The sequence below is a fragment of the Manihot esculenta genome, chromosome 1, assembly GCF_001659605.2.
Source record: "Manihot esculenta cultivar AM560-2 chromosome 1, M.esculenta_v8, whole genome shotgun sequence".
In the NCBI taxonomy this organism is placed as follows: domain Eukaryota; kingdom Viridiplantae; phylum Streptophyta; class Magnoliopsida; order Malpighiales; family Euphorbiaceae; genus Manihot; species Manihot esculenta.
The window spans coordinates 28,295,161-28,318,598 of record NC_035161.2 but is presented as its reverse complement, the minus strand read 5'-3'; the positions used below and the strand labels follow the sequence as shown (position 1 = coordinate 28,318,598).

General features: G+C 34.6%; 3 protein-coding genes across 4 annotated transcripts; 2 read left to right on the top strand and 1 right to left on the bottom strand.

Annotated features, from left to right (window-relative positions):
* Positions 1-25: 25 nt before the first annotated feature.
* Positions 26-8,978, top strand: LOC110629458 (chaperone protein dnaJ 13). Of its 2 annotated transcripts, none has more exons than XM_021776442.2 (13): positions 26-422; positions 1,272-1,558; positions 2,003-2,200; positions 2,285-2,399; positions 2,637-2,723; positions 3,215-3,303; positions 3,951-4,035; positions 5,251-5,304; positions 6,162-6,242; positions 7,106-7,183; positions 7,641-7,877; positions 8,341-8,448; positions 8,539-8,978. In XM_021776442.2, exons 1-13 carry the CDS (start codon positions 282-284, stop codon positions 8,593-8,595), a joined length of 1,617 nt encoding a protein of 538 aa, XP_021632134.1. In that variant the 5' UTR covers positions 26-281; the 3' UTR covers positions 8,596-8,978. The 2 variants fall into 2 exon arrangements, with proteins under 2 accessions (XP_021632134.1, XP_043812285.1); XM_043956350.1 differs by lacking the exon at positions 26-422 and adding an exon at positions 432-452.
* Positions 8,979-10,600: 1,622 nt separating this feature from the next.
* Positions 10,601-16,481, bottom strand: LOC110603204 (protein arginine N-methyltransferase 1.6). The gene is made up of 14 exons (XM_021740928.2): positions 16,047-16,481; positions 15,638-15,869; positions 15,099-15,224; positions 14,249-14,413; positions 14,051-14,169; positions 13,912-13,979; positions 13,170-13,435; positions 12,829-13,062; positions 12,367-12,440; positions 12,113-12,206; positions 11,858-12,007; positions 11,678-11,752; positions 11,201-11,297; positions 10,601-11,012 (listed from the first exon to the last, which is right to left on the bottom strand). Exons 1-14 carry the CDS (start codon positions 16,385-16,387, stop codon positions 10,858-10,860), a joined length of 2,196 nt encoding a protein of 731 aa, XP_021596620.1. The 5' UTR covers positions 16,388-16,481; the 3' UTR covers positions 10,601-10,857.
* Positions 16,482-19,756: 3,275 nt separating this feature from the next.
* LOC110627800 (probable aspartyl protease At4g16563) lies at positions 19,757-21,641 on the top strand. Its single transcript, XM_021774167.2, has one exon. The coding sequence runs from the start codon at positions 20,009-20,011 to the stop codon at positions 21,473-21,475; it is 1,467 nt and encodes a 488-aa protein (XP_021629859.1). The 5' UTR covers positions 19,757-20,008; the 3' UTR covers positions 21,476-21,641.
* The last annotated feature ends 1,797 nt before the right edge of the window (positions 21,642-23,438 follow it).

Here is a 23,438-nt window from a genome sequence, read left to right as displayed (position 1 = left end):
TTCTTACACCTCCAGACGACGGATGACGTGGCATCTCAGATTCTCAGTACTGGAGAATTCAGTCACAAACAAGTGATATTAGCTTTTTGCCCTCAAGAAATGGCGGTGCAAGTCTCAAAACTCCTCCCTGAACTGCTCGCAATTTCGGAAAAAAAAAAATCCACTCGCAAAAACCATAAACCCCTAAACCCTCCCTTGTTTTTCACTTTCATTTCATAGCTTCGTCTCTCTGTGCCTATGTTTCAGAAGATAATCTCCTCTCACTGAATTGGATTCAAGAAATGGAAGAAGACGCAGGACAGCCAAAGAGAGAGCTTTATGCGGTGCTGCAAGTGTCGCCGGAGGCCACCGATGAAGAAATTAGAAAGGCTTATCGCCACTGGGCCCAAGTCTACCACCCTGACAAATACCAAGACCTCCATGTATGCCCCTAAATTGTAAATAGGCACGAAGTTAAGTTTTGTTAGTTGCAGTATCGATTTTTATGCCCATTGTTTCTTAAAATATAAATTTTGCGTATCCAAGACGTATTGGTGTGTGTGTTTGGTGGCAGTGACAGAAATGGTGGTGTAATTATTTGAGGCATTGCGGGTTTAGTTTTTTGCTTAACTTGTTGAATTATGTTTCTTTTGCTTAAGCTAAGAAGAATGATTTTAAATGTGGGAACTAATTTCACTAGGTGCTTAAAGAACCTGGCAAAACATGTAGAAGAGCTGAAGAAAGTAGAACGTTTCTCTGGCCCAGAATTTATGTGCTAATTTCTTTGGCTTGTCCAATATGACATGAGCTTATTGATATATCATTTAGTAGTCACCTATGAATTCCAATAGCGCTTGTGTGATCATAAACAATGAAGTTCATATATGTTTACATGTTCATGTATTATAAATATAAGCAGTGGAGACCACCTTATACATCATGTTTTTCTTATGGTTTAGTAATTTTAAATGTTCATATTCTTCTATACTAAAAGTGGAAAGACTTAATTGGGCCAATTAGTTGACTACTGACAGTTTTCACATCTCCCTTCCTGCCATAGATGGTTTTGACTTCTGACTCTGTCTTAGCAGACACATTTCCGCCCCTTAGAAATTGACCTGTAAATTTGGCATGGCAGTGAAATGGTAGAATTATTATGTCTTCCAGATCTGTCCATGTAGCTCTTTGCTCCCTAAAATGCACTTATTATTTCCTTGGATTCACATTCATAGTTTTAATTTTAGAATTTTGCCTCTCTGTTTCCTTTCCTCCTTTTGGATGCTTGTATTCAGATGAAGGAAATAGCTACACAGAACTTTCAACGGGTATGTGAAGCATATGAAGTATTATCAGATGAGAGTAAAAGGCAAATATATGACGTATATGGTATGGAAGGATTAACCTCTGGTTTGGAACTTGGTCCAAAGCTGAACAAACCAGAGGAGTTAAAGGAAGAACTTGAAAGGTTGAGACGGAGGAAAGAGCACCAAAAGATGGTAGCACATTTCCGACCGTCTGGTACAATATTGGCCCACTTATCCTTGCCACAGTTTCTGGATGGTGATGGCATAATGAGAGGGTATCATAACCGTTCCTCTTCTTTTAAGTTTAAACTTCATGTGATCTGATTTCAGAACTTCCTGAATGGTTGTTGCACACTTGATTGATATCTTCTATAATTTACCAAACACTTTCAACATGTGAAGAAACTTGACCACCTATGAGCATGCAATAGGAAAAAAAGATCTCTTTTTTTCTTAGAGACAATGCACAAACACACAAATGCTAATGGTGTTTTTCTTTTCTCTTTAAACTGGTAGTTTATTATATGATCAATAAACCTATGGCATGCTAAAGATAAATTACCTGTATGAGTTATCATAGTCCAACAAAAGTATATAACCTTTCTACATCATGATTTTAGACATTTTTTACCTTAATTTTCAGAGTGAATTTTATTGGATACTTTTTTATATGTTGTGCCCTTCTTTTATGAAACTCATGCTTTTAATTTATATTTCAGAATGGCTATGTCCAGTGAAGTTCATTTCCAATTATCAAAACGTAATACTATTGCTATTGGTGGAAATTTGGAAGTTCAAGAAAGTTCTGGTGGTGCAGCCGCTAGTGCTGTGCTTAAGCATCAGCTTTCTTCAGTTTCGTCCATAGAATTTATGGCCTCAGCTGGTTTGCGGGCACTTGTTGGAGTACAAACTACACGGTAGTTCATTTGATTTTTCATGTTGTCTGTATGACTATCTAGCACATCTATTTTCGATTCAGTAATTTGTCCTTTGTTTTCCAGTCACTTATCTTTACACTCAACGGCAACAATTACCATTGCAAAGTCTTTGAGAGATGGTTCAATCAATCTTTCTAATACTTGGACCCGACAACTATCTGAAACAGCAAATGGAAATGTATGCTGTTTTTAATTTAAGCGTATGTGAGCATGCATGTGTGGGTTTCTTTTCACAAGTAAGTATATTTATTGCAGCGGCACATTTGCTGTTGAAATGTAGTGCTGAATGCTCTTCAGATTATTTGAGGTTGTGAACACTTTTTGTAAGCTTGAGTAGCTTACTGAATTTTTAAATTTACTTGTTTGTAACATCTAACATCTTTCAATTGCTGTTTGTTTATATCCTTTTTACCAGGTTCAGCTTTTTTTAGGTCCAGAATCATCTATAACAGTTGGATGGCAGAAGAAGGATGAAAAGATGTCTGCTGCTGGAGAGTTGAAGGTACATCTATTTGCTATTTAAGCTAGCAAGAAATTTAGTTCTAAGTATGCTAAATCTTGGGAAAATTTTGAGGAATGAAAAATTAGATAACGTTACGAGTTAGAACTACTCCAGGCAAGCAGATATTTGCCTAGAAGTTTGGAGTTTTATTGTGTATGCATTAGCTGATTTTTTTAAGTGGTTTCTTTTGTTCAGATAGACACTACCAAATCCACAAATTTCATTTTTTCTGTCTTGAGTGTACCCTCTGGTTGCTTGCTAGGTGAAACAACACTACCAGTATCTGTGCTCCTTCCTTTCTTGCAGTTGTCTATAATCAACTGGTTGACTTAACAATTTTTGTTGATCTACCTTGTTAAATGCATGTTTCCATATGTTGTCTTCGTGATTGTTATGTTCAAATTTTGCTAATTTTTAGAAGCTTTATTTAAGATATGCTTCTCGCTTGTTATCCTTATCACTTCTTTTTTTAATATGTTTATTTACCACAGATCGGTACCACTTCTTTCGGAGCATCAGCTAATTACACCCATCGCTTTTCGTCAGTATCTCATGGTCGTATTGCAGGCACATTTGGGAGGTATATGCTAAAAACTTATATGGATAATAATTCTATAGTTATAACTAATATTGTTGGCATATTATCTTATTTGAAATTATTAGTTTGCCTTATTCTCATTTGTTTTGTGCTGTAAATGTAGTTAGTGAGGTATCATGTTTTTCATGATATGGACTATGAATGAATGTAAGCTTATAAAATGTTATAATCATTAAAAAGAAAAAGAAATGTTGTAAAAAAACTCTCTTGTACCTTGTTGAATAATATACACAGATGAAATGGGAAGGAAGTTTCCATCGTATGTGTCAGCAATCATCTGGTATTAATGCTGAAACTGAGATGCTTCACACTCTGTTGGTTTCAGCTTGTTTATCCATCAGATGTGTGTATGTTTTTATCATAAGTTTATATAAATCACTTTAGGTTGATTGCCTCACTACTTGAAATAAGCCAAAAAATTTGGATTCAAATGGTTTCAACAATTGTTCAGAATTTTCACTTGGTTCTGGAACAATGAAAGCAAATAGTTATGCAAGAGAAGTTCTGGGGTCCACAATGGCTAGCATTCATGGAGAAAGTCTGTGACGTAAAAGACGTATTTATCCACTATTATTGAGCTGATCAAGAATGCCAGATTTCTCTTATAATTTTTGATATTGTTGTTGCAGCACGGCTCTGGAGATTGAAGTTGGTGGGGGAAGAAAAGTGTCCAACTTCAGCACTGTGAGGATGCTGTATACAATAGGAATTCAGGTATTAGAAATGATGACATATCATGCTTCTATGTTATTTTGATATTCTATTTAATCTGTTAAGTGACAAGACGGTTTCTTGGCTTCCTTGTCAGATTCTGCCATTGGGGCTTTTAGAAGAGTGTCTTTAAGTTCTGTTTAGTATTGTGGAGGGCTTTACTTTATTAATCATCAATCCTTTTTTGTTGACTAGATTAGGAGATAACTTATCCTTGAAGTTGTAATCTTGGATCTTTTTCCTTAAATATTTATTCTCTTAATATAAAAAATGTTATTCTGGTTTAAAATTTTGGATTTTGGGAGATTTGTGCGGACAACATAGAGCATATAACGCCCCAGTACAGAAGTATGGTCAGTTAGTGGCAGAAGGAGTGAGAAGGGAATGGGGGAGACATCAATGATATGGAGGGAAGTAGTATCAAAAGATATATAAATTTTGGATTTTAATGAAAAATTGGTTTCAAACAGAGTTGATAATGAAAAGTAATTCATATAGTCGAACCCATCTAGTTTGGGACTAAGGCTTGATTGTTGATGTTGCTGAGAAAATTTCATGAACTGTTAAAGTTGTTTTTTAAACGTATAAAGAATTATTCAGGTATATATGTGCCTGGTTTTGCTTGTTGACGTTTCTCTATAAATGATTTCTTCTTTCTATAAAGTATTATTCAGGTATTGCTTGTTATGCTTAGGAATACCAGAGGTTGTATGCTAAGGGACATTTTAAGGAAGTCTTCCTGACTAAAGGCGTAATGCCATCGTATTAGCACTGATTTGATAAAATGCACCAATTAGGTTAGAGACAACTTTTGGCTAAATAGCGTTGACTTTGAAAGTTTAACAGAAGGTTTATTGAAGAAATCAATGCCTAAAATGTATGAATGTCCAGAATAAATTGATTACAATGCTGGAAACTGACAGAACTGATCCCAGAACAACTTTTTGCAATCTTATTCTTAAGGAAAGAATATGGTGGCCCACTCGGCCTAGTGCCTAAGCCCTCATGAAGAAGAAGAAATAGAAATGTTCCATAGCATCAGTGAAGTAGCCTAATTATTCCTTGCTTTGATTAACACTCTCAAGCATCCCATCAAATCAACTACCTGCTTAAGCATAATCCAAGAAAGTCAAGCACTTAGTTTTTATTTGTTGAATTGTCTTCTGGGTTGTTACTGCTTTTCTATATATCTGAAAATCTTACTCATTTTTGTTGCAGGGTATCTTTTGGAAATTTGAATTGCATCGTGGTGGGCAAAAGTTCATTATTCCTGTGAGCAAATCTTATCCTTTCACTTGCTTCAACTTGGCATGTTATATTTGCTCGAAATTTTATTCCTTTCGTATGCTTAGTCTGCAGTAGGAATTCTAGATAGGAGTTATTGCTTGGTAAAAGTTTGCAGCTTTATACGAGTTATTTTGTTGGTCAAACACAGAAATGCAGCAGCAAATTTTAAAATTAATCCACTTAAACACAAATTAAGCATCTGGGTTACTTTAGTTAGCCAGTTATTTTAACTTGATGGATGGCTCTAATCCCTCTTCTGGTGGAAGGCTCTCAAGTCTCAGACAAAATTTCTAAAATTTCTGTCTGGTAAAATAATTAGTAAAATTAACGTTGGCAATAAAATATATGTTAGAGCAATCATTTTTTCTAATTGATTTCTTGATAGTTGATGGTCTAACATTTGAGGTAGGCTTTTGTGTTGAAATGTGATGATTTTCTACTTTTTAAAAGAAAAAAAAAGTTTAAAATTTAAATTGTTTGGATGGGGCTTATGGAGGGGTGTGTATAATATATATACACATTATATTCTTTTCCACAGAGGCATTTGAAGCGATGAGACTCCATCGGAGTGCAATTTTCTATCCTATCCTTACACCACTGTTCTTCAAAACACTATAGATGTTATATGTTGTCATATCTTCAAAAGTTTTTATCTGAAACTTGATTCTAACAGAATGACATGATGTAATTTGCCAATTCTGCAACCTGGCTATTTTCGTTTTCTAGAAGAGTTATGACTATTTCTAACATCTCAATATCTCATTTGTTTATGCCATCTTACCATCTCCTTTATTTCTTTTTCTTTACTTTTTTTTTTTGGGCTGATGAAGTGTTATATGCAGATATTGCTTTCCAGGCATTTGAATTTGACTTTTGCAACTGGAGCATTCCTAATTCCTACATCACTTTACTTTTTACTCAAGGTTATTACTATTACTGATGCTGAACTCTTATTGTTTGCTTGTAAGGTAGCCAACTAGGTGGTATGATTTTTGTTTTAACTTCAATTCCATTTCAAAGCAGCTGGAGTTATTGCAAGTTCAACTGAATTAGATACACGCATGTTAAGTTCTTCATTAGTTGATGCATACTCAGTTGAGCTCAGGGTTCCTCTTTTCACTTTGCTTCTTCCCCAGTTCATTAGGAGCCCAATAGGCTTAGTGTTACACAACATCCATGTCACAATTCCAAGTTTAAACCATTTTTGTCCATCTGTCTCTGTGGAGACAACGCTGGTTATTTCTATAGCTTAATTCATTTCTTCCACGAGCAATCTTTGTTCTTGTTTATTTTCCTTCTTTTCCTTTGTTATAAAGTGAAATATAATCAAATTCTCAAATGCGCACGTGGTATAACTCTTGGCTTCATGAGCATGCCTTCCTATTTTGTATAATGAGCAATAGCTTGTTGAGAGGTTAGGTACTTTCTTTGAAAGGAAGATTTCATGTTCAAGGTATTTAGACATGGATTGTACCTTTCACGTTTGGTGAAAATTTGTATCCTATGAATTAGAAGTTGGACAGAATTTGTGTTCAGGTGGCTCTTTCTCATTATTCAAGCTATCTTTTGCATCTCACTGTAATGGTTTTTCATGTTCATGAATCATCACTGGTTTTTTTCATTTGTTAATTTTTGCTGGCGGTCTTGGTCATCACCTGTCCAACAAATGCGACTTAGTTTATTGGAGATGTTCAGTGAAGTAGTCCTCCAAGTTATTTGAGGTGTATGAGAATAGACTTTGTGTCTGCATTGTTATTAATTGTGTATAAATTTTGTGCGCATGCAGAAATTTGTTGTCAAACCTTACTACCTTCAAAGAGAAAAGAGGAAAGCTTTGGAGAATAAAGAGATAACTTCTGCCCAGGTATTGATTGCCCATTTGCCCAAAGAAGTTTTGGTTTATGCTTGCTTTGCTCTGTTCCAAGACCTGATAACTTAAATAGCGTGCTAGCAACAGCTATTTCATTTGAGTTTAGTTTGTCAAATGTAATCTTACTTCCAAAATGTCGTCTTTTCTTTTATAGTTTACAATTACATCGTCAAATATAATCTTGAAATCAGTATTTTATTCTATTGATAATTCGAGGAATTTAAGACTAGTATTATTTGATTTTGTTAGAGAAGTTCTTATCAAAATGGTATGAAAACTGGGCAGAATGTCCAATCTAACATTCATTCAGCAAATTTGATCATTTCAAGCATTCTGATATTTTTGGGAGTGTCATATTTTCTAAACTGAAATTGGGAATTGCCTTTATTTGCTCCTTTTTTCAATCTAGTCTTGTTCAATACTTCAAAAATGCCTCTGAATCCTTGTGTAGGTTCAAGAGGCAAGGGTAGCAGCAGAAAAGGCACAACAGTTATTACAAGTTGTGGCCAATAGGAAAAGAAATAGGCAAGTGGAAACAAATGGATTGATTATTACTAAAGCATTGTATGGAAGTCGAAAAGCTTTGAAGAAAGGAGGACTAACAGAAGTAAATGATGAATTAGCTTTTGAAGTCATTGATGTTACAGTTCCTCTGAATTTCCTGGTTAATGATTCTGGACAATTGAAGGTATGTTTCTTTCAATTCTATATTCTTCTTCTTGTGGTTTTCAATTATGGATATAGTCAGTCCTGGGCAACAGTTGGAATCAGCTATAAACGTCCTTTTCCCTAATTCTACTTGTTTTAGTGCTATATTTATAGAAAGGTCTAATATTGACAGAGCCTTCTTCATGACTTCATGTCAAAGTAGAGAAATCTCTCTTTTTTTTTTAGCACGCTTGTGACTTCTCTAGGTTGATGTAATCAGCAATGACATTTCTATCAAAATATAACAATATCGACCTTATTGAAACGAAATTAAAGTTGAAAGATTTTACTGATATTGATTGAAGTTTAATGATTGTTGTGAAAAATGGGATAAGTTCAATGAGTGTAGATGAAACCGAGTCCCTTCTTATTTTGAATATTTCTCCACAGATGGCATAATGTAGACATTGATTTAATTTTTGGTTTTCATCATATTGTTGCAGCTTCACGAGGGTGTTAAAAAATCGGGTATTATGGGATTCTGTGATCCTTGTCCTGGAGAACCTAAGGAATTATATGTAGAGTACACATGTGGTGGCCAAATATTTGAGGTACTAGAACTCTCTCTCTCTGTGTCTCTGCGCATAAAGCAATTGATTAATAGTTTTATTTTTCTTTTTAAATTGGTCTATCTGAAACAGGTAACGGTGGATGATTACGCAGAGTTGTTAATACCTCAAGAATCTCATAGGGTATAATTTTCACCCACTTTTGCTTTATTTTAACGCTGGTTACCTCTTGCGATTTTTTGACATGCCCCTTGAGGTAAATACGACATAGATGATGACTCTACTTTTTTGTTTGGAATTACATCTCAAAATAAGGGAAAAATTATTGGTTATGACAAAATGTTAGACCACTAAAAATTTGATAGGTAGATAAATAATACAGTCAAATAAAAAAAGTTATTTGGTAGTTTTTTTTTAGGTTTTTCTTTTTTCTTTTTATTTTTTAAATTTTTATTGAGTTTTCTTTTCATGTAATATCACCGTTTTTGTATAAAATTACTCCAAATAAGGACATTAATTTAACCCTTTTCTTTCTGCTATAATTTTTCTAATTAAAATCTTTATTTTTTTTTTATTTGGAATCAAGAATTTTAAATTATGCATGTTTTTATGAGAATTTATTTAATTTTTTTAATTATAAAATGAATTGTTCTGAAGGAAGATTTTGGAATTGTGTATGTGTATGATTGATTGCGACACATCTATCTTTTTGTCATGTTTTATTGCTGATCTACATTTAATTTTGGTTGGTCGTTGAATGGAGTCTGAAGACATTGACCATCGTTATTTACAGTGGTTTTGGATTTCGAAGGGTTTCCGTAATTTCATCAAATTACTTAAAACCTTTTTTCCCTTTCTTTTTTTCTGTTGGCAAACTCCATTTAAATAACAGCAGCAAAAATCGAGTAGCAGTTGGTACTCCGGGAGGATCAGAAATTAAATTGTTCTGGTCTCGTAGCTCATTTCTGTTATAATTCAAAACGAGGAACATGAGCTGGTAATTCTTTTGACAAGGGTAAAATTTTCCATGAAAATGAAGAAGATGAAAGAACCAAGAAATCCAATCTGTTTAGAAACAAGAGAAATACCATCGTTGTTTAGCAATTTGCAGAATATATATATTTCTTTTGCACCCAAGATAGATATCATTAAGAAGAAAGGCTTATAAACGCTCAGAGCCTAGAAAAGAGGGCCAAGTCCATACAAACAAAAACACCCGAGTGCAAACAAGTGACTTGAAGCTAGAACGGGTTGGCTATCTTAATGTCAAACAAGACACTGGCTCAGCAACACCTGCTTCCTTGAGGATCCAACAAACCGCTAACATTTGCCGTTTTCAAGATCGCAAAGGAAACTCCCTCTTCAAAAACCATGCATGGTAAAATAGAAAAAAAAAACACTTAAGGATCAAGGAGCACCATAGGGAAGAGAAAAACAAAGTCAGTCAAGAAGCCATGCACTACCACAGTCGTTATCTTGGTGGGAGGGAGGGGGGCGAGGCGGGGGGTTGGGGGGATACCAGAGGTTCAAGGTCAACTACGAGTCGATCTACGCTTCCTCCAAAGTAGTATCAGTTCCTCGAAGATAAAAACCAACCAACATTCAAATCCTTGAACAGCAAGAACAGAATCGTGTAGCACAAATCAGAGAATAGAGAAGTCCGACAATCCAAGGAAATGTAGTTTCACCACACTGACTCCAGTTGTAAAACACTGAAATGGGAGAAAACCTAATGAACAAAGAAAAATGGTAGCCAAAGTAAACCCTCCAATCTTGGTACTGCTGCCTAAAACCACAAAACCTATATACACCCCACCCAATTCGAGGGAGAGCGCAACTGTGCGGAGGAGTTGCCCTCCCCTACATCTGGCAAGAAAATCGGGACTAGCCTTAAATGCAGAATGGATAAATAGATAGTTCACTCCTCTCTCTAAAGATGAGAAGGAGATCCTTTCTATTCCTTGCATATTTGATTCACCAACTCGTTCTTTGAGTATGACATGTAGCGTACACTAGCGCCTTAGGAAGCCAAATTGAGGTGTGTCCTTTTATTTCATTATCCATGGACATTAGGTATTGATGTTGGCATAACGACCGGGAATTGTGGCCTGCTAATAAGGCTTGTAGTGTTGGATAGCCCAATCCCAAGTGTGATCCTTAATAGCAGCGTGAGAAATGAAATACGGGACGTTGATCAATTTAGATCGGCTAAATTTCAATACTCAAAAATGCTCTTTTTTAAAAAAAATCACATATAGCATTTGATTGGCACAGGATGGTTAGTACACAGATACACGTGATGGACTAACATCACACAAGAATTTCTCCATTTGTAGGTTATTAATGGAAAAAGAAATGCAGACATTGACGTAACACAAAGAAAAGGCAACATGGAATCCAAATGTACATCTACTGCGATACAAAAAATATTCTTTTAGCTTACATTACGCATTATGTGAAGGCATGGCTGATGGCAAGTTCGCCGGTTGATGGATCAAACGATGCTTCGATCTCTGTATATAGATATTCACCTGTAGATGATCCCCGGGTTTTGACTGCCACTGGCTGTGCAAGGAGTTTCACTCCTTGCTTCCAGTACCTCTCATCTGAATACATATTACAACATTATAAGACTAAGGAGGGCAATTTTTGCAGTATCCCCACAAATGATTACTTATTTTATTCTTTCAAAAAGGTTGCATTGTCCATATTTGATAGGCACAACGAGGTAAAGTAGCTGTGATAGACAAGCCAAGTTCCAATTCAATTTCACCGACTGAAGAATAAATTATACCTGGCCCAGTAGATAACACCACGGAATTCCTTGCATCCATCACCCAATCAATCCATATCACAAATCCATGGCATATACCAGTTTCAGAAAATTCGACCTGCAATAATTATAAATTAAGCAAGTATATGCTGGGGATACAGTGTAATCATAGGTAACAATCCATTTCCAATGCTATCAAAATTAGACTCTTTCTTCTTTTTTTGTCTTTTTGCTTTGATAACTAAGCCTATATATATCATTATTATTTTATGCTAGACATAGCATACCTATCAAGATCACTAACAGCTAAAACCTATGCACAGCCATTTCAATCCCACACAAAAGGATTTTACAAAAATTGAAATACTGTTTCATGTTTAAGCTCTGTCCATTCTCACATATTTCACAACCACAAAAATTTTCTTATCTATTTGATAACTAGATCAAAGATCTTATTCAGGATCAATAATACTTCAGATATAAGGGAAAAAAGAATACCTGGGCTTTTCCATGACATGGAGTTATTGGCTTTGAGAATTCAAACTCCATTATTGTGAATCTCTCACTGAGTTCCTAAAAATTTTCAATATAGTTGAATCAGTTACACAAAGTAGCGATCATACTAGTTTTCTAGGACACCATCTTTCCATAAACAATAAACTTTATGTAATTAATTACCTTAATCTCTCCACATTGCCAGATGAAAAAAGGCAGAAGTGGAACATCATGTGGTGGAGGTAATTCACCACATGCCCCTAAGGTTGTATTTACAATAGAATGATCAAAGCCTTCTATCTTACTTAAGCAGCGGCGGCTATTCCATAGCTCCTACAAGATTTCAAATATTGGTTCCATTACTAGACAAATGCATTGAGTAGCTGCAAGCTTTTTATTGAAAAAATTGACAAATAAAATAACTTTTTTTCCCCTTACTGGTAGTGACATGGCACAAGCTTTCAATACTGCTTTAAAAGGCATTATTAAGGCATCATCAGAGAGGACAGAGTCCAACACAGTTCGTTCCTTCCTAAAGTTAATCCAAAGCCAAAAACCATATATAAATTGTCAACCTGAATGAAAATTTTGTATGGATAGCATAACTTATTATGTCCAACTATCTATGCTTTATACAAGAAACTTATGTCCAATTAACCATGCTATATGTAAAAAACTATGCATCTACATACCAAAATCGCAGGTTTAGCCATGGAAGCATTCCATCATTTCCATAATAGTATGGCTCTCCAATCAACAGATCAACCTGCAAATGTAATGCATAATCTCCAATTGTTTGTCAAATGCAGATGGACATAATCTATTCTCAATTTTAAAGAAGCATTAAGCATAAATTTGCAGGACTACATGCATAAGGAGCAAGGATGACATCCACTATAAGATATCAGGTATTATTTTACTTGAATTGCAGCAGAAGGATTTATAGGAAGGGGAGGCGGGCTAGGCCATGCCATTGTTTAGCTTTCTAATATAAAATTATATAAAAAAAAATAGAATTTTATTCATTTTAACCTCTCCTCTGCAATAGATATAAAGAGGGGATTAGAGACATGGAAAAAAGTAACAGGAACAATTTCCTAAGAATATCTAGAATTAAAAACTTTGACAAGCACAACTTGTGTGCAAAAACTTACCTTCTTCTGATTAGTATCTTGCAGAGTTAAGCATTTCTTATTTTCGAGAACTTTTACACGATCTGCAGTGAAACCATTGGCATCAGCAACTCTCTGCAGATATTGGGCACCCCTCTCCCGCAACCCAGGAAACAAAGATATCACATGTGCAGTTTTTGAAATATTTGCAACACTAAGCGTTAGAAAAATACTATCGTCTGCAACAACACAGAGGGGTTGAACTCTTGCCTGCAACTGCAAAATATAACTCATGATTAAAGAAAGTAAAAAATGCAGAAAATTAGAGAGAGAGAGAAAGAGAGAGAGAGAGAAAGAGAGAGAGAGAGGAAGAGAGATCTTACTGCATTTCTTAGAGCTGTTAACATGGAAAACCTCCATTTACTATCTCCATAGATTGCAATCCTTTCAGGAGGTAGTATAAGGTCAAATTCCCCAGAGTAAAAATTATACTGCCTGACCTCAGTATCTTCTTTTGCAAGATTATAGAAGACACTAGTATCATTATGAATGGCACGAAAAAGAAGCTGCTCACCCTTGCCTATAGGTATACCTTTCCCAGGAATGAGCCACACACACTGTTTCCAATGATCACACCAGTTCCCGGTACCTAGTTAAGCATTACAACTTGTAATGAAAATCAACAAATAATACTCGATGAGTTGAAAACCTAACTTCTAAAACAAAACATCATATTAGCAGACAAATGGTGAGTTCAGGACCAAAAATTCTTGAGGAACTATCTGAAAGCAACATCAAGAAAAAGGGCCACAAAGTCACTTGTCACAATAAACTCTCTCTATATATAGCTTATACTTTACGAAGTTCCATAGATGAAAAATGCCACAAAATCACAAAATTCAATAGATAAGCGCATTATAAGAGAATCACACCATGACCCAACTGCTATTGGATTTGCTTGGCATAAAACAAAAACTAAAAACAAAAACTAAAAACAAAAACTAAAAACAAGAACATGATCAGTCTTTAAATTGACTGATTGGAAGATCAAACTAACACATGATTAACAGAGAATGAAAATAATAATAATGATTACAATAAAAGCTGAATGGTAATTCTACTCACTTGTGGTTATCCAACGAGGGGCAGTGGAATAAAAGATTGTCCCTTCACAATCAAGCTGCAGCATCCACCTGAAATTAAATAGGTTACCATGCTCACTAGGAAGGAAAAAATGCCACATAAATGGCTCGAAAATATTTACCATGATAATATAGCATGAACTCTACCATCATCAGTGGCCTTGATATGCAATTCAGATTCCCGATGGCTGTCTGGTCGTTTCCAGAAGTCAAATTCAAAAATTTTGAAGGGTTCTGATAGCTGGATGAATCCTAAGTTGAGAGGACTTAAACCACTTTTATTCTCCAAGAAGTCTGTAGAAAAGTTATTATGTCATTACCAGTTTTATTTCTTTTGAGATTGCATCACAATGCATGGGATGTTGCTGCAATTTGACATGTAAAATACTATCCAAGCCAGTTGGAATAAGATGAATGCCATCCGATGCTTTTGCTTCATTATCACATAAATCATGCAGCTTCCACAGGAACGGACTTTCAACCAGCTAAGGGAGGAAGACGAGGAAATTTGCAAAATGAAAATAATGCAATATAGTGAGATTTACAATGATTAAAAGAATCCTCATTCAAACCAAGAGCACAGTCGGTTAATAATAATTCTAAGAATTGATGAAAGAAAAGCTAAGGAAGAACAAAGTTATTCCAACGCATGAAAAAAAAGGAAAGAAAAAGAGAAACTATACAACTAGACTAATGTTGATAACCAAAAGGGAAAAAGTGGAGAAAATAGTAGAAGCATATATCAATATTTCAAAAGCAAAAGCAAGTTTGGATTTGGATGTAGAGTAACTTGTCTAAAGCTAATCAAGGGTGGAAAACATCAAAAGAATTTCAGGGTATACAAAAAACACGAAAACACCTCCCAAGGATGATACAGGATCACAACTCATCATTGTCCTCTGTATTCACCCATTTTAGAAGAATGCAAATGTTGACAACATATATACATACACATATATATGCATATAGAAAGACTGTTCCTTAATCTTTTACCGCCTTATGTATATGCAAGCTCAAGCTAATCTAAAGAAAACTATTTGAGACTCGAATTAACTTTTTGGCCATTCTGTATTTCTGTTCGAAGTTTCAATTGTGTCGTACAGAGTAAGGCTGTTAGAACTAGAAATGAATAATGAGGGTAAAAAATGCCTATGTGGTAAAGCCTAATACCTGGCCATAAGTTGTTGCACGATATGGTACAGTTAGTGGATTTTCCACCAGCAGCATGTCATGTGCATGTTGCAGAGTCGGTATTAACCCTTCACCCAGTAACTCTGAGTCTAGTATCTCACTAACCTGCAAGTAGAATAACTCTCGAGTAAAAATAAAAATAAATAATAAAATAAATTGACAGTAAAACATACTCTAACTGGCAATAACTCATCGAATCCTATAACACAAACTGTGATGCTAGTCATGCTACTCTCTGGATCTTTATTTAATGGGCCCATTTGGGAAGATTGATTTTACCTTAGCTTGCCACTCAAATCATGTAATGGACTTTTAATGAACACCGTTGGCAAAAGAAGTAGTAGTTCAATGTTCCAATTCCAATTCAAGTTCCGCATTCCCTTATGCTACCGCATTATCCATCTATAAAGATAATCTATTCTATAAACTGCATCTCTAATCTTTTATTAGTTGTTCTAGATGTCAAGATCAACAGAAATATAGACATGAAGATTCAATATAATCACTTTAAACCTCACCAGAACGTCTGCACGCGTTGGAATGTCTACGCCGACTTTGAGTTCATCAGAGCGCTTGTTGATTACATTTATGTTCCTCCCCATATTATTGAGGTGCAGAACTTTTCGCATCAATTTCACCATTGGAAGATAAGACTCGCAAGCTGTTACCCTCTCCTTTGTATTGGCAGAAGTTGGCTCACCACAATTCATTGCCCGTGCAGCCATCATTGACAGCAACCCAGTTCCAGCACTGCATTTACCAAACAGAAACAGCAAACAGAGCTGAATTAAGGAAAATGAAAAATTACCTATTGTAGCTGAAGCCATCTTTTTTTTTTTTTTTTTTTTCAATATCTGCATCTAAACCTTCAAAAAAATATAATATAAAAATCAAATTAAACAATTGCACTAAAAGAGTGATGGATACCCAATGTCCAGCACATGGCAAGGTTTCGTTATAGTCTTGTCGATGGCCTCGCGGAATGCTCTGTTTCTGGTGGAGTCATTGAGCATGTCCAAATACGACGTCGTGGCCAAGAGATTCTTATGGGAACTTCCAAAGTTTTCTTCTTCGTCTTCTCTAATGACAACCCACTCCGAGTTACCAGTGAGTGGGTCGACCTTGAGCTGGAAAACTTGCTGAGATGACTCGGAGCTCATGTGTCGGACTCTACTGAATGGTTGTGAGTGAGAAGTCAGAGCGAATCGGGCTATGCGGAGCAGAGAATAATAGGGGTTTACTAGGGTTTTGGAGATTACAGAAGTCATTAGACTGACAGTGAATGATTGATGGACGGAGGGGGACGCATACTGCAAACGATGAGCGACGGCGTAGCAGATTATGCCTTTTATAGTTATTTTGTTAAAAAACTGTAATATTAAGTGTATTTACCGTCCAAACAGGCGAGCTTTTATTATAAAAGCCCAAGGCTTTGATGGATCTTATATCAAACTCAGGCGAGAAGAGGATTCGAGGTTGTGACATTTTAATTTCATATAGTTATAAGAGCTTAACTATATTTTTTTTAACTCTAGTGCTATATTCCTTGATGAAACTCTCTTTAGAACTATGTCCTAAATCGGCATGAATCAAATATAATCAATAAACACAATAAAATTATAAAGAAATAAATCACACAGAATATATATATTATTATAACGGTGATAAAAAAAATCTATATAATTATTTAAAAAATAAATTTTTTTACTCTAAAAGAGATTTAAGAAAATTCTTAATAATGATGTTTCGACTTATCTAAAAAGAAAATACGTAAAACATTCAAAATGAAAATCCTAATCTTTTCTTTTTTATACTAAAATAAGAGATTTTATTATTTAAAGATTTAAAACTTAATATAAGAGTTGTACGAAATACAGGTAGTCCAATCAATTTAAAGCTAAATAGATCCGCATAAAAATCAATTCATATAAAACTCTAGCAAAGGATCCAAACTCCCCTTAATTAAGAAATCACTATGCTATTACCCTACCTTTCATGGAGAGCAAAAACAACAACAATGAAAATACCAACTAGATTGAGGTAACAAATTGGTATTAATCCATCATTTAAAGCCACAAAATCAAATAAGAACTCTCGAGTTGAGAGAAGAAACAACATCACTTTAGATGCAATCATTAGTCACTAGAAAAAAAAAATCAAAGAAAGTATTTTTATGATTAAGATACCAATTGAGCTCTAAACAAATACAGTATAGAAGCATATTTAGCATACAAGTGATGTACAAGACCATGGTAGCATCCCACAACAGGGGGAGAGAGGGAAGTGCTCTAGCCATTCTTAAGCATTTAGGGACTAAGAACTATATAAGACGGTGTTCCAAGTGTCTAAGAGTCACTCTTCCCTTTTTGAATCAAATAAATTCAAATCAATATAATAGTCACATGCAATGGCCGTGAGATATTCCTTCCGTTGTATAATTATTTTTGTTTATCTTTTAATTTTTTATTATTTTAAAATTATTATCCACTTTTTTTACACTATAATAAAATATAATTTGACTATTACAATCTTATTTAATTTTATCTTATTTTTAAAAAGCCTTTCAAAATATTCATTAGTATTTAATAAAATTTAATATTTTTAAGATGAATATAATTGAAAAATTAATAAAGGTTGTGTTTCTGTTGATGAAAATTAAATTGGCATGGGTATGGCCTTGTAATGTGGCAGATGCTGATCTTAGATTTGACTTCTCTAATTTGATAACCTTAATTATGTGTTCAGAAATTTTCATTTGAGCCCTCATTTGTTCATTGAAACTGTCTCAGTATTATAGAAATCTCTGGTGTGTCCTTGTAACCTTTATGTATGGCAATGTCTGCTACAAAAGTTTGAAGTTACAATTGGTTAGTATTTTCTTATAAATTTTATTTTGTGGTCTGTTTGCATACTTGTTTGGGGAATAATCAGGTTCAAGTCCTGCCTGCAGCCATCCTTCCCCCTTTATTTTTATTAGGTGCTTTAGGCCTCGGAGCTGTAATTGTAAAATTTGTAGGCCTATTGCAGTTCACCACAGGCTCATTCTAAAATGGTTATGGTTTAATGTGGTTTCGGTTTAAATTTTACAAATTTAGATTTATAATGTCATTTATTTATGTACAGCAAAAAAAATTAAAGAGCAAACAGACCAAGTAATTTAAATTAAGATAAACTGAAAGTTTAAGTTGGGCTGGTTCCAATTTGAACTGGCAATTAAACAGATCATTTGAGAATTGGTTCCAGTCTTGGTTCAAAAGGGGGAATTGGAACTAGCTCTAATAGGCTGTTTCGATCTGGTTCATGGTTCAATTTGGACAACTGCTAAGCCTAGTTCACTGTTATGCTTGTTATATGCCAAATAAGCCAACTGCTTTAGGAATGGAACTGGTGCTTTTTAGGAAAGAATTTATTTTTTAATTAAAACAAAGTGTATTGAAAAGGACCAACATGTGAAGGGTTAAGGACTAAACTCTTATTTGAAAGTAATGAATCATGAAACATGCAGCTATAGCTAGGTACACTGTGTTGGATTCCTCTTCCATTAATCTTGTTCAATTGGGGTCCTATTCCCATGTATGTAGGGCAATAACCCTAAACAAATATCTTTAGATTTGCTCAATTTTCACCTACTCGTACGTGCAAATATTCAAGGAGCTTCATTCAAGGACATGTATAAAAATCAAGGGAGACATTATTAGTTGGGTGGACTCAATGGAACCTTCTAGACGTGCCCATTTTGGGACAATAAGTCCCGGGGGTTTTATCTCTAGGACCCATTTTTCATTTTCAAGTCTTTCCTGTCCCTTTCATATTACAATTTATAATTTTTCTGCAATTAATTAATTAACCTAGCTCTTTTAATTTTCCTTCTAAAATGAGGGTGAACTTCATATTATTAACAAATCTATAATTAAGAACATCAATATAATTATATAAACCTGTTAATCAATTAATAAAATTTCAAAGACAGTAAATTAGTTTAGTTCAGTTTTTCTAAATTCTTTTTTCTATATATGTATAATTTGAAGATAACCAAATAAACTAAAAAATGTGAAAATACAAATAGAATCCAATTAAATTTTCAAATAAATCAAATTTCTAGTTGAATTGATTCAACAAACTTTTAGAAGGTTTTAACCAAAATTTTACTCCCTTTATATTATTTTCTTTGCATTTACAAACTACCTTAACTTCATAAAAGTTTATTTAAATATAACTCCGTCCGGAGACGGGGAGGGAGAATCAACTCTTGGAGTTGGGAAGAAAGACGGCCGCCTGTCCAGTCAAGGCAGGTGACGGCCGAGACTCCGGCAAGAAGAAACGGACTAAACCCGCAAAGGAGAAGAAAAAGAGAGAGATATAGGGTTTTTAAAAAATATATTATATTTTTTAATATGTGGAAAAAAAGGAAAGTGTATATTCTCCAAATTTGATCAAGCAGGCAGCTTTTCTTTAATGTCACTGCAAGTATTTCTTTTCCCCCAAGTAATTCAAGGAAGCAGGTAGTAATTAAATTTATCACCGGACTATCAATAAATTAGATGGATTGCGATAAACATTGTAAATAAATTCTCACCATTATTTTTTAAAAATAAATTTCAAAAGAATTGTAAAATTATTCCATTTATAATTAGCAATTGATTCAAATTTGTCGGACAAAATCTATTCTTATATCACTAATTTTTTTAGCGCACAGTTGATTTCGATTGGAATTCTGAACTCAACACGGAGAAAACTCCATGCAAGGCTTGATAAGATCCCTTGCTTGAGGTAGGAGACGACACTCCAACCCTGAAATTAGCGGCGCAAGCCACCTTCACTGTTATCTCCGAGCTTACATTTCTCCGGTGATTATTACTCTGTTTATAACCTCCCCTGCCTGAAACTGCATGGCCACTACTTATTCTTTCTTGCTCTGTTTCTTTCTCTGTCTTCTACATGTCCCCTTTGCAATCTCCCAGATTCTTTTTCTCCCTCTCACTCACTCCCTCTCCCATCACCACTTCACCTCCACCCACCACCTTCTCAAATTCGCCTCCACCCGCTCCGCCGCCCGCTTCCATACCCACCACCATCGCCAAGTCTCTCTTCCTCTCTCTCCGGGTAGTGATTATACTCTTTCCTTCACTCTTAACTCTGTCCCTCCTCAACGCCTCTCCCTTTACCTTGATACTGGCAGCGACCTTGTCTGGTTCCCTTGCCACCCCTTCGAATGCATTCTCTGCGAAGGCAAAGCAGAAAACGACACTGTTTCATCAGCTCCGCCACTGAAACTTTCCACCACAGCTAGAAAGGTCCACTGTGAATCATCTGCATGTTCTTCTGTGCATTCTAACCTCCCCACCTCCAATCTCTGTGCTATTGCTAATTGTCCTTTAGAGTCCATTGAAACTTCCGATTGCCGATCATTTTCTTGTCCTCCTTTCTATTATGCATACGGTGATGGGAGTCTTGTTGCTAGCCTTTACCGTGACTCTATAGCACTTCCATTTGCAACCCCATCTTTGATACTCCAGAATTTCACCTTCGGTTGCGCCCACACCGCCCTAGCCGAGCCAGTTGGGGTTGCTGGGTTCGGCCGCGGCGAACTTTCCTTGCCTGCTCAGCTGGCTTCCTTCTCTCCCCAACTAAGTTATCAGTTCTCATACTGTTTGGTGTCTCATTCATTTGACTCAGACCAAATCCGCCTCCCAAGCACACTCATTCTTGGTCGTTCAGACGAGAAGAAGAAAATGGCAAATAACAATGATCGTCCTCAATTTGTGTTCACTTCTATGCTTGATAACCCGAAACACCCTTATTTTTATTGCGTTGGGCTCAATGGGATTTCTATTGGCAAGAAGAAAATTCCGGCACCGGCATTTTTGAAAAGTGTGGACGGAGAGGGAAGCGGTGGATTGGTTGTGGATTCTGGAACCACTTTTACTATGTTGCCGGCGAGTTTGTACAACTCGTTGGTGACTGAGTTTGACAACCGAGTTGGGCGATTCCACAATAGAGCCAAAGACATTGAAGAAAAGACAGGGCTCGGCCCGTGTTACTATTATGATACTGTAGCGTACGTCCCTAGTTTGGTCTTACATTTTGTGGGGAACGAATCTAGTATAGTGCTGCCTAGGGAAAATTACCTTTATGAATTTTTGGACGGTGGAGATGAAGCAAGTATGAAGAGGAAAGTTGGGTGTATGCTGATAATGAACGGAGGAGATGAGGATGAGCTGAGAGGTGGGCCCGGGGCGATACTGGGGAACTACCAGCAGCAGGGGTTTGAGATTCTATATGATTTGGAGAAGGGGAGGGTTGGGTTTGCCAGGAGGAAATGCGCATCCTTGTGGGAAAGCTTAAACCAGGGCTAACGTGCGCCAGAGTTGACATCTGATATGAAAGTTGAAATCCAAGGTGGGTTTGACCTGTGTGAAATACTTGCATTAAGGCAAAAAATGAAGCTATAAAGAGCAGGTGTAAATTTGACATTTTAAAATAAATTTAATTTTCTGAATTTTATTAATAAAAAGTGTTTAATTAAAAAAAAAAAAGGTAATTTTTCATTTATTTCTATTTGTTTTAATGTCTTTCCTTTAGGTTTGAGATTTTTGCAAATGGACAGCCCATGAAGTGGATCATAGTACCCACCTCCCCAAGTTTAAACCGATTAGTCTTCATTGATATTTTTTTGATAAGAAGGCAATAATATTTATTTCCTATTTAATATAATTAAAAAATTAAAAAAAATTATATTTATTAATATGTATAAAAAAAATAAAATGAATAAAAATTATAGGTGAATGATATAATATATTATTCATTTTTTTAATAAGAAATTAAAGAAATGAGGATATCAGCGGGTAATATTCATTTACCCACTGAATTAAACTATATTAGATATTATCAATTCAATTTTGAAAATTAACTAGTTAAAATAACACAGACTTCCTTTTTGAAATTTATTTTTAACTTTTCTTTTAAGTAAAAAATCTGACTAAATATTTAATACTTTTTTTCAATTATTTTTTAGAGAATAAACCAACTGAAATTAATAATTTTTTTTAATCACATAAGATTAAGTGTGATGAATTATCCAACTTAAGAAAACCAGATAAAGAAAAGGTTACTTATGTAAAAAAATAGATGGAAACTAATTACAATAAGCTACTATCTCATCAAAGTTCAGTGATAATTTTAGACATGATCCATAAATACAATAAAGAAAAAGATTATACTTATTTATATTTATATCAAAATACATGATTCATAAATAACGATAAAAAAAATTGAAATTACATTTATTTATATTTATATTAAAATTATGTCAATTCATTTATTATTTTTTTATTTATCATTGTAATTCGTATAATAAATATATTATATTTATAAATTATTTTCATAATTCATTAATGATATTGTATTTATGATGGTTGATCTGTCAGATAAATAGAGTGTAACTGAGTCTCAAGATCGTTCATACGGTATTTGCATTTTCTTTTTTTAGGGTGTTCTTTTTTTTTTTTTTAAATAAAAAAAGAAAAAATCATACCATCTAACCAAAACCCAACTTATTAATTCTAACATAATATAAGTATCACTAGCACTTTAATGCGGTAGGAGAAAATAAATTCTATTTAGTAGTATTATCTTGAGTTTCGACTACCTCTCTAACCATAAATTCCTATTTTACCAAATACTAGAGTACTATATATAGGGTCTTGATATAGAGAGAAGCTAAAGATCTGCCTGAATAGGCCAAGAGGGGGAGGTGAGAGCCTCCCTAGTGTCGTATTCGAACCTTCTAAAATATTTTGATCCTTGCAAGGTTTGAGAAGAGTTGCATCTCACCAAATTTTGGCAAAAGAAAGAGTCTAAATTTAAACTTTGAACAGATTTTGAAACAACACAAGCCAAGAATAACATACAGAGCAAACACAGGTACTCAACAAAACTTTTATTGAAATATTGACCTAGCCTAAAAAAATTAAACAAAAAGGAGATTGAGCTCCTAAAATTCAAGAAGAAAAGAGGAAAAAACTCACTCATAGAAGAATATATAAAGAGAGCTTTGGTTTTTTAACAATAATCTAAGTAATATATAGCGTATTATGTATATTTAAAATATTAAATTTTAATACTTTTATATAAATATGAGTTTTTATCTTAAATCATAAAAAAATTCATCTCATATTTATACGAGTAAAGAGCACATATCTAATGTGTTCTCTAAATTTTATGTCTTATACTCAAGTCTATAAATAAATATTTTTAAATAATTTTGTTTATAAAAATATAACCATTAATTTATAAATTTTATAAAATATACTATTTAAT

Coding starts and splice junctions, on each gene's coding strand:
- LOC110629458 (XM_021776442.2), top strand. CDS start 282: ATGGAAGAAGACGCAGGACAGCCAAAGAGAGAGCTTTATGCGGTGCTG. Junction 1,559..2,002: donor GGTGATGGCATAATGAGAGG/GTATCATAACCG, acceptor TTTATATTTCAG/AATGGCTATGTCCAGTGAAG. Junction 7,184..7,640: donor AAGAGATAACTTCTGCCCAG/GTATTGATTGCC, acceptor ATCCTTGTGTAG/GTTCAAGAGGCAAGGGTAGC.
- LOC110603204 (XM_021740928.2), bottom strand. CDS start 16,387: ATGACTTCTGTAATCTCCAAAACCCTAGTAAACCCCTATTATTCTCTG. Junction 15,870..16,046: donor TGCCATGTGCTGGACATTGG/GTATCCATCACT, acceptor TGGTAAATGCAG/TGCTGGAACTGGGTTGCTGT. Junction 13,436..13,911: donor CCCTCGTTGGATAACCACAA/GTGAGTAGAATT, acceptor ATGCTTAACTAG/GTACCGGGAACTGGTGTGAT.
- LOC110627800 (XM_021774167.2), top strand. CDS start 20,009: ATGGCCACTACTTATTCTTTCTTGCTCTGTTTCTTTCTCTGTCTTCTA.